The 19,050-nt window shown below is 37.9% G+C and overlaps 1 protein-coding gene across 5 annotated transcripts in view; it reads left to right on the top strand.

Annotated features, from left to right (window-relative positions):
• The window catches only part of LOC127442779 (kin of IRRE-like protein 1), a 74,058-nt gene that overhangs the window by 36,984 nt on the left and 18,024 nt on the right, over window positions 1-19,050 (top strand). For 4 of the 5 annotated variants that reach the window (XM_051700962.1, XM_051700960.1, XM_051700961.1 and 1 more), the window contains exons 2-10: window positions 8,726-8,878; window positions 11,586-11,735; window positions 12,644-12,801; window positions 13,297-13,447; window positions 13,544-13,649; window positions 13,725-13,873; window positions 14,620-14,747; window positions 15,365-15,491; window positions 16,124-16,224. In XM_051700962.1, coding sequence (XP_051556922.1) covers window positions 8,726-8,878; window positions 11,586-11,735; window positions 12,644-12,801; window positions 13,297-13,447; window positions 13,544-13,649; window positions 13,725-13,873; window positions 14,620-14,747; window positions 15,365-15,491; window positions 16,124-16,224 — 1,223 coding nt within the window. The remainder of the gene's footprint in view (window positions 1-8,725; window positions 8,879-11,585; window positions 11,736-12,643; window positions 12,802-13,296; window positions 13,448-13,543; window positions 13,650-13,724; window positions 13,874-14,619; window positions 14,748-15,364; window positions 15,492-16,123; window positions 16,225-19,050) is intronic. The other variant, XM_051700963.1, reaches the window with a different exon arrangement.

Below are 19,050 nucleotides of genomic sequence, written 5' to 3'. Positions count from 1 at the left end.
TTAAGCAACACTGAAAGCTGATTTCAGCATAAATTTCATTTTTAAATGACTGGTATGCACACACACATATCAGAGAGGAGATTAAGATGTTTCAGCAGCATTTCTCTGGGGTTACATCTCTTTCTCATCTGCTCCTTTGAGCATCACTTTATACTCTGGATTCCTGGGACGAGAGGAATGTGTGAAATTAAATATTAATGAAATGAAGGACATTTGGCAAATCTTTTACGCTGTCCTGTTTCTGTGCAACAGCTAATGCTAAGGGTCACCAGGGCCCCTTGAGGAGTATGCTGAGGGACAGTTGAGTGATTTTGCAGAATGTCTCAAACCTTATTACCCCTGTACACAACATGCTGGTATTTACTATTTACAGAAGAACATTGTGTGGCATGTGTGTGTTTTTGTACATTTTGAGTACTGTGGTTTGTTGTTTTTGGTAAGTACTTTACACAGACTTTGGTATACAAGTGTAGCTATTACAGATTTTTTATTTTTTTATTTTAGTTGTGTGTGTGTGTGTGTGTGTGTGTGTAATTAACATGTGACTCAAATCCATCTCCTGTGACCACTTGTGTTCAGATTTCAAGGGGAAGATCTCTTATTTCATGACGACATACATTTATAACTACGTCAGTTTATTACTGCATGATGATAAAGTGCAAAAAAGTAAAAAAAAAAAAAAAAAGGGGGCCTGGGTAGCTCAGCTGGCCTGGTTGCTAGGGAGGGTAGAGTCACATGGGATAACCTCCTCGTGGTCGCTATAATGTGGTTCGCTTTCGGTCGGGCACGTGGCGAGTTGTGCGTGGATGCCATGAAGCCTCCACACGCGCTATGTCTCCGCGGTAACGTGCTCAACAAGCCACGTGATAAGACACGTGGGTTGATGGTCTCAGACGCAAAGGCAACTGAGATTCATCCTCCGCCACCCGGATTGAGGCGAGTCACTACACCACCAAGAGGACTTAAAGTGCAGTGGGAATTGGGCATTCCAAATTGGGGAGAAAAATCCAAATTGGTTGCTTAGGAAGCCTGACTGGAGACACTCAGCACTCCCTGGATTCGAACTTACGACTCCAGGTGTGATAGTCAGCGTCTTTACTTGCTGAGCTACCCAGGCCCCCTATGTACATGCTTTTCAAATTTTCCGATCTGACAATTATTTCCTTTTAAAGCCGCACATAACCGGCAAAATTCAAAACTCTTGAAAAACACTCTAGCAAAATTTAAAACTCTTGGTGGTTGGTTGACAGGTGCTTTGCTTCTATCCAGGACGCATCAGGACGGATTAGCATTTACACCTCAAATGTGATGTGGTCACATGCATTTTTTACTACCTCTGTATATGTTTTTTGTGGTCCGATCACAAAAACGTCTTGGACCCTGTTTACACCTGTATTTAGCACTGACCACTTCTGATTGGATCACCCGAAACGCATCTTAGTACCAGGTGTAAATGGAGCCTATGAAACGGGTGCCTCCATAATTTTTAAATAATGTTTACAATAAATTTCTACACGATTTTAAACATTCTGTAAGATAAAGAATGTCTATGTGTTAATTAATTAGAGAAAGAAAAAGACATTATTAGAGAGAAAGAAAGAGAGAAAGGAAAATAACTGTGAAGGAGGGAGATAAAGAAAAATTGACAAACATGGAGGGAAGAAAGAAAAAAGAACAGGTGTGTAAGAAATGTGTAGCCTAGAATTCAGAGGGGAAGACAAAGGAAAGTGCACATCAACTCAAAGGTGTGAATGTACTGTATGAATGAACAGAGTGACTAGATGGAGGAGGTAGAGGAGTATTCTAAACACAAGCGCAAGAACGCTGGCTATAAAAAGAAAGGAGCAAAAGAGGAGGAGAAAAATAAAAGATAAGGGTATTTAAAGGAGGGAAAGAGAGGGGTTGGAGTCAGAGGGGATAGTAAGATTTAAAATAAAAGCAAAAAATAAAAGTATCTTTTATCTGTTTGTGTCCCTCATCTGTTCCACTGACATTTCCCTCAGGAATGAGTGGGAGACAGAGTGAGGGAGCTCTATTCACACTTTTGCTATAGAGATCAGAAAACAGAAAAAGAAATATAGACCCACATACAGGCACAAGCAATACTGTAAAGCAGGTAGATAAGGAGAAAGACAAACTGGAACAATAGGAGTCAGGACAGACATTTGTTTAGTTTTTCACGATGGGAACTCTCCATTGACTTCTATTGTTTTTTATACTGAGCTAATTATATTTTCTATGCCCTAACCTGAACTTTTTTCATTTTTATGATTATTTTTATCAAGACATTATTTAGTATGCTTATTAAGCAGTTTTCCTTATGTATCCACAATGTGAGTGATTTCGGTTTTGACTATCCTTGTAGGCAATGTAGAAAAAAACAGACCCACCCACACACACACTCACACACACACACACACTCTCTCTCTCTCTCTCTCTCTCTCTCTCTCACACACACACACACACACTTTCACACACACACACACACCATTTACTTGGCATCTAAATGGGGACATACCACAGAATTGTAATGTTTTTATATTAAGCAAATTATAATTACCATAGACTAACTATAATACACACCCAAACCCTACCCCTATAAGAAAATGTTTTTAGCATTTTTAGTATAAAAAGAACTGTATTTGCTTTATTTGTGAATCGATTTTTTGATTGAGGAAGTCCCTGACTGTCCCCAAAGGGAGCTTTTTGTATGTTTTCACACACTTTTGGGGACAATTTTGTCCCCAAACTATACAGTAGCAACAGTATGTATGTACACAGGCACTGTGCTCACTCACTGATGTTAATGAGAGCTGATGTGTGCAGAGAGGTTAGCATATTTACTACACTTAAAAAGCAATTAGCGCAGCAGAGAAATGAAATGAAAGTGAATAAAATATGGCTAGAAGCAGATGGAAGGGAAATAAATGAGAAAGTGTTTGTGTGAAAATGGATTTGAAAAAAATCTTAGAAGTGTACAAACAAATAAAATCTGGCCTGGATTGAAGGCAACAAACAAACTCGGACTGTTTTTATTTTCTGAGAATAGAATAAAGAAAGACACTGACTAAGGTGACGAGAAGTTTCTAGAAAATGTAACTTGTAGAAGTTGAACTTAGAAATTATATGTAATAACACTGTTTACAACTTTTAAAGGGATAGTTTTCCCCAAAATGAAAAATCTGACAATTTATTCACCCTCATGCTTTTCCCAACCTGTATGACTTTCTTTCTTCCGTGGAACACGAAAGACGCATTCACTTTTTTATATGGAAAAAAGAGCAGCGTCAACAATTCATAATTTCATAATTACTCAATATGGCCAGTTACATTTGCTCCACCAGTGAACAAACTTTAACCACCTTTTAATAGCCAATCACCTTTTAGATACAGACATTGCCTGTCAATCAACTTGAGAGCGCGCAGGCACATTAGCTGGACTAGCTTGAAAAATAGCATTTTTTTAATGTGAACTGAGCTAAAAAAAGCACAATTTATGATACCATTATTGTCAGATTTAACTCCTGATATGAAATATATTCTTTGATTGTAATCTTGATCAGCTGTTTTGGAGATTTCATCTTTCCCCATTGAAGTAGATAGGAGCTGCACTCTAATGCTGCTTGTTTACATAGAAGATAGTTGTCCAACCTGCCCGGGAGCATTCCAAAGATGGCCTCCGAGTGAAATGACTTGCCTTGAAAGGGACTTTGAAGTACCTAAGTCTTTCTAGCAAGTCAGTCCACTGGCGGCCATCTTTGGAATGCTCTCGAGAAGCTATTTCTAGTCATGAATGTACTGCTACTTAAATGGGGAAAGACCAAAATCTCTAAAATGGTTGGTCAAGGTTACGATTAAAGAACATATTTCAAATCAGCAGTAAAATCTGACAACACTGGTATCATAAATTGTGTTTCTTTACCTCAGATTACGGCAAAAAAATAAATAAAATAAACGACATTTTCTCGGCTTGTATAGCTAATGCGCATGTGTGTTCTCGAGTTGATTGACAGGCGATGTCTGTATCTAAAAGGTGATTGGCTCTTTTACTTGTAAGGCGGTAATAATGTAAGTGGCGAACTTCATGACCAAATTGTTTTAAATTCAGGACAGTAATATTGCTCATATCACACAAATTAAAGATTGTCATATATTGAGGCGAGCATGTTTATGTCTGTTAAATCATACAATGAACCATAGTGCCAGAAGAGCTTGTTTTGACATACAACAAAAAGAAAAAGAAAATACTACCAGCAGGCTATATGTTTCAGCATCATAGTCCTCACACGTCACTCTTCCCACAGTTCAGAACCACTGGAATGAACAGCAGCAATTAACTAATCTGACCACCAAAGACAATCTTAACCTGAATGCACAAAGAAAATGTAACATAAACATGGCAGTCTACATTCCTTAATATATTTTTAAACAGACACTGCGCCCTAAAGTTAGAACAGTAAAACAGACATAACACATGAAGGATGATTTCCAGGTTAGCCTCAGACTAACCAGAAACAATAACATAGTATCTATGACCTAGTATCAACAACACAGATTTTTAATAAATATTAACTTACCTTTACTTGAGCACAAAATCCATGCGTCTCTCATTGCGAATGAACATCATCACTTTGTTGTATAAGTTGCCCACTTGTTAAAGTTTCGATATACCTCTCTTTCTCCATTTTTTATTGAAATTAATTTAGCCACATCCGCACAGGTCTTCGATGCTTACACTGCAGATAAACATTTTAGTGCTTAATAACGCATTAGTTACGTGAACTTGAACGTGTTGACGCAAAACTAAAATCTAGATAGCATGACTGAAGGAAGGAGCTTCTGATTGGCTTACTCATTTTGGTAAGCATGCTTACCTTGGCCATTTGTAGTAGTGGGTGTGACTTTGAATGAACATACAGTGTTGAATGAAAGGGCTGTAAACAATGCTTTGAATCAGATAAAGCATAAAAAGTGCTTATACCTGAGGGTGGCGCCAAAGCGAATAAATGAAAAACTGTCTGTGCTGCTCAACTGTGATGAAAGATGATGAATTTGAACAAAAACAGTAGTTTATATTAACAATTATATTTAAATATTTCAGTGTCATTTTTCTTTTCACCCTTCCGTTAGGTAAGCACTGCTTACGTTGTTTATATGGACGTCACGTCCCTGGTTCTTATGGTTGTCAACAGTAGCAAAATAGTGCCTTAGCTGAAAACTGTTATAAATCTAAATATGACATTAAAGGAGACCTATTATTGCCCTTTTTACAAGATGTAATATAAGTCTCAGGTGTCCCCAGAATGTGTCTGTGAAGTTTCAGCTCAAAATACCCCACGGATCATTTATTATACCATGTTGTAAATGCCTCTTTTTAGGTGGAATTAAAAACACGCTGTTTTCGTGTGTGTCTCTTTAAATGCAAATGAGCTGCTGCTCCCCGCCCCCTATTATTATACAGACAGTAAGCGTAAAAATAACAACATAGCTCTGGTCTCCGTGAATACAATCAGAGACAATGGTAACTTTAGCTGCATTAGCCGTGGAATCAGCTAACAAGCACATTCGGAAAGGCAATTTGCAAACATTAACAAAATATAAAGTGCGATACTAAAGCTGGAACACGAACAGTTGGTACTGATCCATGCTTGAGAATCAAATATTTAGAAAATCCTGCTTTATGTTTGTGGCAGCGGGGGCGTGGTCGAGTGCCCGTCCGGAGAGAGAGAAAGCGGTAAGGGCGCTTACATCGGAGCTAAATTATGTCTAACACCTGTCTCTAATTTCAGTGAGCTGGGGAGAGTGGCATATAAACAGCCACGCCACCGTCAGAAGCAGAGAGAGAACGACACGTCAGTCCAGTGTTGGCGTGTGTCCTGAATGTCAAAAAGCTGCATGTCTTTTAAGAAGTTTATGGAGAGCTTTTGTTATTGGTGAAGCTATCTGAGAGAGTGTACAGGCTGTGCAGAGGGCAGAAAATAAAAGCCTTACTTTGACAGTGTCTGAGCTTCCCGACTCGTCCTTTCCTGTGCAACCTTCACAATATTGATCCTCATTCACAAAGCAGTCCGGTGTAAAATGATTTAAACAAACATAAATTAATTTTTGTATGTTTTGGGGCACATTTTCTTCAAAAACAAAACTTATCCACTGCATCTTCAGTGGCTCTGATGCTGGGAGTACATGAAGACTCTTATGTTCACTTTTACAGCCAACAACAGAACACTTATGAAGCTTATGAAGCTGAGACATTATTCTTCCCACCGTAGCTGCTCCAGCATGAAAAAAAAAACGGCGGATTGTGTGTAGAACACTTGGGGGAGGATCTATGATAATAGGGTGGAGTCCGTCACCAGTCGTGGGCGTGGCCTGCTCTAAAGTGACGTCACTTTAGAGCAGAAACGAAAACCGATCATTTTTAGACACTGTTTTTGATTAATAGAAATACAAGAAAGAGGAGTGGGGGGACTTTTAACATTGTAGGGTGGTTGTGTACACACACTGCCGACACCAACACCATGTAAAAGTGAATTTTGCATAATAGGTCCCCTTTAAACCTGAATGTTCCGCTTCAACTACAACGTAAACTATGAGAACGCGCAAAATGACTGACAGGCAGAAAGCACATCAGTCTTCTGATTGGCTGATCAAATAATGTGTCCGCGGCCCTCGGCCACATTTTTGTTCGCTGTTTGCACAGTACTGTCACAGAGACCGGATATTCATAGTGAGATATCTATGAGATATCTCGAGGCACTTATTTCAATGATATCTTTCAGGGAGAAGGAACATTTTCTGCATACCATTCCATACAAATAAAAAAAATCACTTACAGCACCTTTAATCTCACTTTTTTCTTTTCTATTTTTCTTTTTTTTCTTTTTATAAAGTAATTAACATTGGCCTGCAACTCAAAAAGTGAAAATCATCTAAATCCTGCTCCGGTTGCTTCATTTTTTTGTAATCGTGTCTGTAACATTTCTCTGTCTCTCAATGACGTTTTGCACTTGGCTCTGCTTTTCTAAATGCTTAAAATTTTGCAGCAGCACTTTAGGGATGTTTTGCTTATACTGTAGCATCTGGAAATACTTCAGAGTTTTTGAAAATACACACACATAGACTCGCAGACGATGAATCAGGCTATGAACCAGACATCAGATGTTTAGTCTTTGTTTTAAGGGCACATCTTCATCACTGATGAATAGTTAACCCAGTGAAGCTACTTTGAGCATTCTGAAGCTCCATATCTGCGTGATTTTATGCATTGCACTGCTGCCACATGATTGGCTGATTAGATAATTGCATGAATAAGTAGGTGTATATGTGTTCCTAATAAAATGCTCAGTGAGTGCATATGTATTAAAGGAGAGGGCTTTTTTTCTTTTTTTTTTAAGTCATGAAAATTCCCACTCATCATGTCATTTCTACTGTATCTCAAATTCTGTATTCTGAGGTGGAAATGATAGAAATAAAATTTGTAATGACTCTAAGATGAATTTCATAGCTAAAATTGTATTTATCCTAAATAAACACAAATAAATACACACAAATAATATTACTTTTTGCTTAATTTGGCAAAATTAATAATCATTTCACAAAATAAATATTTAAATTGTCTATGTTTATTTCACTCTTTGTGTAGATTATCACAGTTTTAAACATGAAAATTTTTTTATTTTTATAATGGATTTTCATAGTTTAAAATTGAAAGACTTACTATTTATTGAAAATCAAATATGGTGCCATTGTCATTAAAGGCGTTTGGTCACAAAATTCAAAAACCTATGGTGTTTGGCATCAAATGGCATCGATGGTGTACATGTGACTTTTGAAGTCCATTTTAGAGTAAATTTTTTTTTTTTTTACACAAAGCTATAGATTAAAATGAGTCGTAATGGTGCTTTTTTTATTTTTAATATTATTATTATTATTTTATTTAATGATGTGAATGTACAGAATCATACAGCCTCTGGACCATTTAGTTTTGTGATATGGAAACAAAAACAAAAAAGCGTCCAGTACATTCTTCTGCATTTCTTTTTTTACGTTTCATGTATGAAAGAAAGTAAAACAGGTTTGGAACAAGGATGAGTAAATGACTGGATTTGGATTGGATTTGGATGAGGGTGAGTAAATGATAGCAGAGCTGTCATTTTTGGGTGAACTGTTTTTGTGTGAGGAAGAGTTTGACTTTAAGTGAAATTCTCTGGAGGTGAACCCTTTCTTTTTTCCCTGCCTTATATTAACGACTTTTGCCTTAATTAGCTAATTGGACTGTTACCAATAATCCTGGAGGAGTGAAGTGTGCCTAAGGGGGAGAGAAAGGAAGAGTGACAGAATTTTCAGAAATATTTCTTTGCCAATGACGTAATCATGAAAATATTTGGGATTTGGCCTCAAGTGCCTCTGTCTGGTATATGTGTGTCAGAATGACCTTTTTATTAAACTCCTTTCTGATGATATACTTTAGGGGATACTATGGGATTTACTCATGTTGTTTCAAACCCGAATGACCTTCTTTCTTATATGGAATATAAAAGGAGACAGAGTGTTAGGGACTGACAGCCTCAGTCACCATTTACTTTAATTGCATCTTTTGTCATACAATAAAAAAGGGGGGGGATAAACTAACCCTTTATTTTACAGTATACATTATATACTGTACATATAGACATTTAAGGCGGAACCTCACATCTCTCTCTCTCTCTTTGTCTGTGTCTCTCAGTATTTTGCGGTCCGCGGTTCTCACAGGAGCCTGCAGACCAGTCTGTTGTGGTTGGGGAGAGAGTGGTTCTGTCCTGTGTGGTGTTCAACTACACCGGCATTGTACAATGGACCAAAGACGGGCTCGCTCTTGGCATCGGAGAGGACCTGAGGGGTGAGCACACAAACACACGCAATCAATCGATCACACTAACATGGACCATGTCAATAAAACATACAATACATAGCCAAAAGTATGTGCACACCCAAACAACATACCCTTAAATGCTTGTTGAACATTTAATTTCAAAACCATGGGCAATAATTCCTCCCTTTGCTGCCATAGCGCTTCCACTATTCTGGGAAGATGTTGGAACATGACTGCAGGGATTTGCTCCCATTCAGACACAAGAGCATCAGTGAGATCAGGCACTTATGTTGGGGTTCATCTCAAAGATCACCAGTTTTGTGCACGCCAATCAAGTTCTTCCACATCAGACTCAGTAAACCATTTCTTTATGGACCTCGTTTTGTGCACAGGGACAATGTCATACTAGAACAAAAAAAATTCCTCCCCAAACTGGAAATTACTGGAATAGCCAAATCCATTAATTAGAAGGGGGTGTCCACATACTTTTGGCCATGAGATGTAAATGTTCCCCCTCCTTTAAAAAAATTATGTTAGAATTAATTCATATGTTTTTCTTTCATTGTCCAGACATTGCTATTTTGTCTCTTTGTCCTCTGTTTCGCTCCCTTTTTGTCTGTTTTTAGACATGTTGATCTTTTGTCTGCGCTCTAATGTCTGACACATACACATATAGAAGTGCAAACACACGCACAGGTTAAACGTCTGCTTGGTGATTGGTTGAGCTAAAGGATGATGTAATCATTGCCAATACTTTGTCCTCCTGGTATCCAGATCAATGATGTCATAATGTGTGTGTGTGAGAGAGAGAGAGAGAGAGAGAGAGAGAGAGAGTGTGTGCAGTCAGAATGCCAATGTGCTGGAGTGCTGCCCTCTGCTGAAGAACACGTGTACTATAAGTCACAACAAAAGATGTGAATAAGTGTGTTTGCCAGTAAATGCAGCGTGTATATATAATTACACTGATTGTCTAATAAACTAAATTTTATTTGGTGGAAATCTGTATGGGGGTTTTAAAACTGTATGTTATCTTGAGTTTTTTTTCCATTTGTAGAATACATTTGAGCTGTATATTAATAATGAGCTGAAATAATATCCATAAAACAGGGACACTCATGCATTCAAGAAAAAATTATTATGAATTTAACAGCGTATACGGATTATGCTGGGAATTTTCCAGCACTTACAGAGAAGTCTTAACAGCATCATTAGGAAAGGAAAGAGCATACATTTTTACAAAAAACAGAATTACTTGCCCAATCCACAATGACACATGCAAGAAACCCAGAGATGGCAGTTTATTGTCTATAATGTGATGGCGAGCAGGGACGAGCACAGACATTTTGGGGGGCAGGGGCTCAAGTGGAAAAAAAGGGCACTTCTCATAATTATCTATTTAAAAAAATAATTTTTTTAAACAAAATGTTAAATATATTTATAGGCCTAAATATAGGCCTCTTCTGTATCCTTTCTTTTTTTGGCATTGTGCAGCCAAGCAACATAATACTGAATTGCCTGGATACATTAATGTATTGATCAAATACATTATTATTATTATTATTATTATTGCTATTATAATTACACTTACCACATGCGCGCGCGCACACAATAACTGATGGTGACAAGGACTTAGTTTCACATTTGAGGGAGGGCTCTCTGTATCATGTAAAGATCTATCAGCATACAACAAACTAATAGAATGGATAGTTATTAGATGAGGAGCCTACGATCAAAATTATGAAGTTACTGTTTAAGGCAGGACACTTTTTTCATGTAGTGGTCAATTTTGAGATTTTGGTCTATTTTGCTTCCATGTCTTCTTTTACTCTAATGGAAAGAAAACTTCCAAAACACACATTTAGATGGTGTTTGTTTTAAGCCTACTACCCTCCATCTGTTTGCATCTGTAGATTTCTTCTAAATTAACCAAAACAAGCTAATCTGCATATTTAAACATAACATTTCAGGGGAAAAGACTCTTGATGTACGTCATTAACTGGGGAAGTTCTGTGGTGATATGCTTTAGTTATTTTGTTTATCCTATTCACCTGCAGTGCCTTGTCAAATTTATGCAAATTAGCACATTTTAATTAGTTAACACCTAATTTGCATATCAATGTGGCGATTGTGATGATGTTATTAGACACAAATTTGACTGTATTCACCTGTAGTGTCTCCATTAAGTACAGTACATTAGCCTGTATGGCCATGATATATTGCCTTAGCTAAACTTCAGCTAACTTATTACATTAGCCATGCATGTTAGCAAGACACAAGTTAACTATATCTGTCTTTTGGCTAATTAGCTGTTAAGTCGAGGCACTGGTAGCTTAGTCTTTTGTTCATCACCACTCACCTCCACACAAGCCAAGAAAAACACAACTGGGATAGGAGCTGGGAGGGGCTGCTGCTTGTCTGCCTGTCTGTGTGTCTGATGTGCCGATGTGTGCTGCACTGCTGCACGGAGATGAGGAGGAAGAGAGAGAGGGCATCGGAACACGATTTTGATTTTTTTATTCAATAAATATATTTGTTTGACAGGGAAGCTCTGCGCAAACAGGAATATATATACATATATTCATTTATAAAAAATAAAATAAATAAAAGCACCCCAGAAAAAAAGGGCTCTTTCTCTCGAGGAAGAAAAAGGGCAGGTGCTCAAGCCCCCTTTGATGTCTATGTGTGCACGTGCCTGATGGCGTGTATAACAACAACATGCATGTGTGTTTTTCAGCATGGCCGCGGTATCGTGTATTGCGTATAATGGATGTTGGACAGTATAATCTAGAGATTACGTCAGCAGACTTGTCAGATGACTCGCTGTACGAGTGTCAGGCCACAGAAGCCGCTCTGAGGTCTAGAAGAGCCAAATTGTCTGTTCTGAGTGAGTACACATGACTATGTTCAAAATAGCATACTATTATACTATTTGTACTAATATGCTATGCGCAGTATGGAAACGTTCTGTATGCATGTTGTATACAACAGCACAATGTGCAGAATATTCCACAATGCTGTCAATTTAATCTTCAATTTGCAGTGTGATTAATTAATCAAAAGGGATATCAGCCATAACTTTAACATCACTTGCTTGACTTTATTACATTAAATTGGATCAAAAATGCAAAATAGCATACTTTTTTTTGTCTGCAATAGTGGAAAACCACTCGCTGAATTAAATGTGCAGCGTTATGAAGTCATGTGACAATGTATTTCCGACCTAAATGTCAACAGCAATTTGATTTTTAATAAATGTACACATGCATAATTGCAAATAGTATGCAGTATACAGTACATACTGCACAGTATGTAGTCAGCTAGTATTCCATTCCAAGCGTAGCCACTGATACACAGTACATTCTAATTTCTATATGAACTGTTCTGTAGGGACACTAATAAGAGCCACACTGCTGCCTTTGTTCTCTCTATGTCTCCTTTTTATATGTAAAGCTTTACTGGCATGATGTACAAAGGTGTACATTGCCATTACACATTCACTATTGAGAAATCAAATCACTTTATGCTCACGTTACCACGCACAATGGTTTAATTATAAAAATCTTGAAGTGTTTGTACCACAACAATGCTGTAACACAAATTCCACACATTAAATATGTAGAACACAATGTACACAGAGCACAAAATGTTTTTTCTCATATTGGTGGTGTCAATGGTATTTTGTATATCATGTACTGAACATACTAAGTGTTTATAAATATTTAATCTAAAATATAAAAATGTTATCACAGTGTGCAGGTCACCTTCAGCTTTGTTGTCTCTCTTTCTGTGTAGTCCCCCCTGAAGGTCCTGTAATTGAAGGCTCTCCAGAGATCCTGTTGACTGCAGGAACCTCATATAACCTCACCTGTGTGTCTAGAGGAGCAAAGCCAATGTCAACCATAGAATGGTACAAAGATGGAATTATAGTGGAGGGAGCTCATACCAGCACCGTGAGTGAAGACTCACTCTCTCTCTCTCACACACACACACACACACACACACACACACACATAAGTTACTTAGCAGAGGACATGTCATAGACTTCTATTGTTTTTATAGAAAGCTAACTGAATTTACTATAGACTAAACCTAACCCACACCTTAAACCTACCTCTAAAGAAAACGTCCTGCATTAAAAAAGAAATAATAAAAATACAGTATTTACTCTATGAATCAGATTTCCAGTTGAGGATGTTCCAAAGTGTCCCGAAAATAGGTTGTGTCAGTTTTAGTCAATTTTGTCCCCTAGCTATTGCCATATTAACAATGAACAGACATTTGTGAACATTAAGATCACAGACATACAAGTGAAAAACATGCAGAAACATACATTTGTAAGAACAACAATGAAAACTCAAAGTGAATGAATGTACAGCATTCCTAACACAAATGCAGTTAGTTTCATTATTAATGGCCTCTATCTCTCAATCCCCCAACCCCCTCAGGAGCTGTTAGCAGACAGAAAGAGAGTGACAACGCGGAGTTTTCTGGAGATACTGCCAGCAGACACAGACACAGGACGAAATGTTACCTGCATGGCCTCAAATCTGGCTGCCCCTCTAGGGAAAAGAGCCACTGCTACCCTCAACGTCCACCGTAAGTGTTTGTGTGTGTACATCTACTCACTCTGCTGTGCTAGCATACTGTACATCCAAAGCAAAAACAGAAACCTGATGATCTCTATCTCTTCAGATCCTCCCACTGTCATTCTGTCCATAGAGCCTCGCTCTGTTTTAGAAGGAGAGAGAGTTGCTTTCACCTGCCAGGCCACTGCCAACCCTCCCATTATGGGCTACAGGTTAGTGTGTGTTGTGTGGGAGTAAATGCTGTTGTCAGTGGTGTGCTGTGCTTAATATGCCTGTGTGTGTTGTAGGTGGGCTAAAGGAGGTGTGATTCTGGATGGAGCGAGAGAAAGTGTGTTTGAGACAACAGCAGATCACTCGTTCTTCACTGAGCCTGTGTCCTGCCTGGTCTTTAATGCAGTGGGCAGCACTAACGTCAGTATATTGGTGGACGTTCACTGTGAGTATCTCTTGAATCCAACCATCCATCTATCCATCCATCCTCCTCTTCATCTATCCATCCATCCATCCATCCATCTCTCTTCATTCATCTATCCATCCATCATCCTCTCCATCTATTCACCTCTTCATCCATCAACATATTGTCCTCTCCGTCCATCCATCCATCTATCTATCCTCCTCTTCATTCATTCATTCATTCGTCCATCCTCCCCTCCATCCATCCATCCATCCTCCTCTTCATCATCCATACATCATTACCATCCTCCATCCATCTATCCTCCTCTTCATCATCCATATATCATCACCATCCTCCATCCATCCATATATCATCCTCTCCGTCCATCCCGCCATCCATCTATCATCCTTTCCTTTCATCCGTGCATCCTCCTCTTTATCTGTCCATCCATTTTCTTCTTTATTCATCCATCCATCCACCCACCCATCCACATCTAGTACCAGAGAGTTCATTATGCTATGTTTTCATTTTGGGGGGAAATCACCCTACTAATGGCTTATTTATAGACTGAATATATTCTGCAGCTAGTGTGCAAAATTCCAGCAACAATTTTCACAATCCATTGCACATAAAACCATTTTGCACTAGTCTTTGGATATGTGTGTGAGCAATTATGTGTATGCATGTGTCTCTGTTTTTTTTTTCCACTTATACTTAGTTATGTAATATTTTCATTCACTCATCCATTACCATTGATTCCTCTGTTCATGTCTTTTTCTCTCTCATAGTTGGTCCAATTCTAGTGGTGGAGCCAAGGCCTGTAACAGTTGATGTTGACTCTGATGTCACTCTCAACTGTAAGTGGGCAGGAAATCCTCCACTCACCCTCACATGGACCAAGAAGGGCTCTAGTATGGTGAGAGTGTACACTAGATATACACCATACACCCTACAGAATGCACTACCAAAAAATAATGTAGTATGGCAGATGTACACTAGCTGTACCCATTGCCTGTGTCAACCCTGCTAAAATGACCAGTTTAGATCAGCATGAATTTCCATGCTCATCCAAGCTGGTTATTGCTGGTTTGTTGCTGGTCTACCTAGTGGCCATGTTGTTCATGTTAGTCTTGCTGGTTAAGCTAGTTAAGAAGCCTTACAGAGACACTAGCATTCCAAGCTGGGAACCAGCTTCCAAATTACACAACATAAAGTATGCTGATGCCTAGCAGTGCTGGTCTTTTCAACAAGGAAGAACACACACCAAACCCTTTATATGCTCTTAGACTATACAAAAAGAAAATAAACACACACACGACAAAATCATTATTCATCATTCTTAGCAGGTTCAAGAGGATGTTTTTATGGGGTCTGCTAAACCCACACAAAAAGACATACCCTACTATTCATCAAGAAACATTTTAAAAATGGCAAACGCTAACTGTTTTCTTTCCCTCTTTACGATCCTGCCCACTCTTTAACGCTGCTTATCTTTCTGTTTTCCACTCTTTCTCTTTCTTCTTCCTTCTTCAGGTCCTCAGTAATAGTAATCAGTTATTCCTGAAGTCCGTAAGTCAGGCAGATGCAGGGCAGTATGTGTGTAAAGCTATCGTGCCCAGAATCGGCGTCGGAGAGACAGAGGTCACACTCACTGTCAATGGTCAGTAACACACACACATGTACATATAAGCTACACAAAAGTACTCTTTTGCAAATATACTGTACACATGAGTGAACCTGCAATTCAAACATATTTACACAGCTGTAAATGAAATGATCTGTGGTGTTTAAAGGCATAGTTCACCACAAAATTAAAATTCTACTCACCCTCATGTTGCTCACCTCATGTGAAGGCCCCAGGTTTGAACATCTGGAAATTACCCAAATTTTAGAGCTTGGATTCAAGGCAAAGTTTTCAATAAATAAAAACATACATTTTAGTCTGATCCTCACACAAAGATATTGAATGTCTTCAGAAGACCTAGAATATTTTACATGACTCTTATGGACCACGTTTATTGTACTTTTTTGTTCTTTCTGGAGCTTCACAGCCAATGTCACCATCCACTTTGTGTTTTTGTATAGAAAAGAGCACCCTGGACATTCTTTGAGCTATTGACTTTAGTTTTCCATGAAAAAAAAACAAAAAAAAAAACTCAAAAGGGTAGTGAGTAGATAATGACAGCATTTTAATTTTTGAGTGAATTGTCACTTTAAACACCTTGATAAGCCAGCTAAAAAAAAAAGCGGGCAGCATGATATGCATCTCTTACGATCTGATTGGCTGTCCAGGACCTCCAATTATCTCAAGCGAGTCAATCCAGTATGCCGTGAGAGGAGAGAAGGGAGAAATCAAGTGCTACATTGCCAGCACCCCTCTACCAGACAAAATTGTGAGTTGAAATCCTACTCAACATATACATATACATATATCTTTACAGCATTTCATCCCTGGAGCTTAAAAAAAAATTCAAGGATATTCACAACTTAATGTCTAAGAACAGTCTACAGAATTTAGCATGCTATGGATTACCAGAGACAATCATTTTGATGTGCTCACTTACAATGGAAGCCTAGAGGGTGTAAAAGTTGAAATGTGCAGTTCAAATTTTTGTTAAAGCACTTACTGTACATAACAAAAGTGAAATACACTTTTTAAAAGTGTACATTTGTCTAAATCATCTTTTTGAGGAGGGACTACTTTGTTCAGTGGAAGAATGGCAAATGCATGGGAGTGTTGGGAAACCTGTATGGAAACAATAATAAATATTTAATCTCTGTTTGGTGCCACTAATGGCAAAGAAATTACACACAGCAGCTTAAAAGGAATATTCCAGGTTCAATACAAGTTAAACTCAATAAACAGCATTTATGGCATAATGTTGATTACCACAAAAATTAATCTCGACTCGCCCCTCGTTTATAAAATAAAAGCGATTACATAAGAAACGTACAATAATAGTGAATGGGGCCAGTTTATAAACGCTAAAATACACATTTCAAAAGTTAGTTTAGTGATAAAATCGCATATTAACCTTATCTGTGTAAAGTTATATCCAATACCAGGATTACAGGGTTTCGTTGTCATGACAACAAAGTTGCAACATTGGATATTACTTTTCACATATAAGGTTAGTGATTTAAATCATGTATAATGTGGCTATATCTTGTATATTTGAGTGTTTATAGACTGGCCCATTCACTTCCATTGAAAGTGCCTTTCTGTAATCATGATTTTGCTTTTTTAAAGCAAGTAGGAGTCAAAATAATTTTGTGGTAATCAACATTATGCCACAAATGCTGTTGATTGAGCTTAACTTGTTCACCCAGAATATTCCTTTTAGGACATGGTGCCTCTGAAATATACAAAATGACTTTTCTGTGCTAGTTTGGTGATTCCTACTGTACATTTGTATGTTATTTTATCATAATCTTCACACTAGACCTGATTGAAAACTGTGTGTGTAATAGAAAGAGTGAGAGACTGCAATGTCAAAGGAAGCATGAAATAAATAGGTCAAGTAGATATTAAATGAGAGATGAAAGATGAGGTAAGCCGACGGGAGGGGGGAGAAAAAGAAGTCCTGTACCTTTCAGTGTCGATTATCACCAGCAGATGACAAAACATGACAGACAAATGAGTGAGCTTTTAACAATCTCAGCACTTTACTCAACGCTTTGCCTCTTTTACTTCTCTCTCTCTCTCTCTTTCCTTCCCTCCACCTATCCTTGTATCCATCCTCCTCTTTATCGCTTCAAACACCTTTTCATCAAAATGGTACATGTATTGTACCATTAATCCACAACAATAGTACATTCATGTTGCCAAAGCAGTGCAGAAGTAGTGCAGAATAAGTAACAGAATAACTCTAAGTGCCAACAATATCAACAATAAAAAAAAAAGTCAAATAAAATCACAATCATCTTATTTTAATTTGACATCATTTACTCACCCTCTTGTTGTTCTAAACGCAAATGACTTCTATAAAACTTTAAAATGATACATTCAAGGGACTGAGAGCATCAGTCACTATTCACTTTCATCATATGGACAAAAGATGCAATGAAAGTGAATGAGGCTATAATTCTGCCCTTTGTGTTCAACGGAAGAGAGAAAGCCATACAGGTGTGGAATGGCATGGGGAGAGTAAATGACAGAATTTTTATTTTTGCGTGAATTTGTTAAAGGAATAAAAGTAGTAATTTACAAAGCATAATGAATGCCAATGTAAGAAAGGTGGATCTAATCGCAGCATTTAATAAAACTTTAAACAAATCTAAAATGACAATAAATACAAGAAACTGGGACACAGAAAACACTACGGCCTACAAAGTAAACATGAAGGCATTATATATACAAGACTTAACAAAGTTAACAAGATTAATTAACAAGACACACCTGGGAGCAACAAAGGGGAGCACAGAGAACAGAGACACACCAAAAACCAAAATCCAAACTTCAAACTAAAAGTCTTAAACCTCCTAGCGACCTCTAGTGGCCACTAGGGAAAATGTCCCAAATATATTACACAAAGGTAACATAAATTTAAAAAAGTTAATAACAAAACAAGATGAAAAATAAGACTACAATAATAGTAGTCAAAATTATAGAGTGCAATACTTGTCAAAATGAGTAGAAGTTTAGTTATAAATGCACATATAAGTTATCTCTCTGTCTCTCTCTGACTGCTCTCTGGATAATGAGACATGGCACAACATGACTGGCCTTAATGTGAAGACAGTACTTATGAAATAATAAATAATGTAATTAATGAGGAAGGTGAGGAAAGGAAAGGGTCGTATGCTTTTGTTCTTCATCCTCTCATCCTTTCTGTCGCATCCCCTCTCTCGCTCACTCTGTTGTTCGGTTGAGAGGGACATTAGCGCTGTGAATATTTGATGGAGTGTTGTTCATTTTGTATGAAGTATCTGCTCTTCCACAGTTCAGAGCAAAATCCTAAAAGTGTGTTAGTGCCTGTGAACCCTTGTCCATATGTGTGTGTGTGTGTGTGTGTGTGTGTGTGTGTTAGAGAGAGAGAGAAAGAGAGACAGAAAGAGTAATGTGTAGTAATGTGAATGTAACAACTTTGTATGACCACATTTCACTGTTTACTAATGTGTGCATGTCTGTGTGTACGTACTGAGCTATAGTTTGAGGACAAAATTGTCCACAAAAGTGAGCTTAATCTGACAAAAGCTCAGTTTGGGGGTGTCCTTGA

The sequence above is a fragment of the Myxocyprinus asiaticus genome, chromosome 6 (genome assembly GCF_019703515.2).
Source record: "Myxocyprinus asiaticus isolate MX2 ecotype Aquarium Trade chromosome 6, UBuf_Myxa_2, whole genome shotgun sequence".
In the NCBI taxonomy this organism is placed as follows: domain Eukaryota; kingdom Metazoa; phylum Chordata; class Actinopteri; order Cypriniformes; family Catostomidae; genus Myxocyprinus; species Myxocyprinus asiaticus.
The sequence above is the reverse complement of the archived record's forward strand: the minus strand, read 5'-3'. Positions and strand labels throughout refer to the sequence as shown.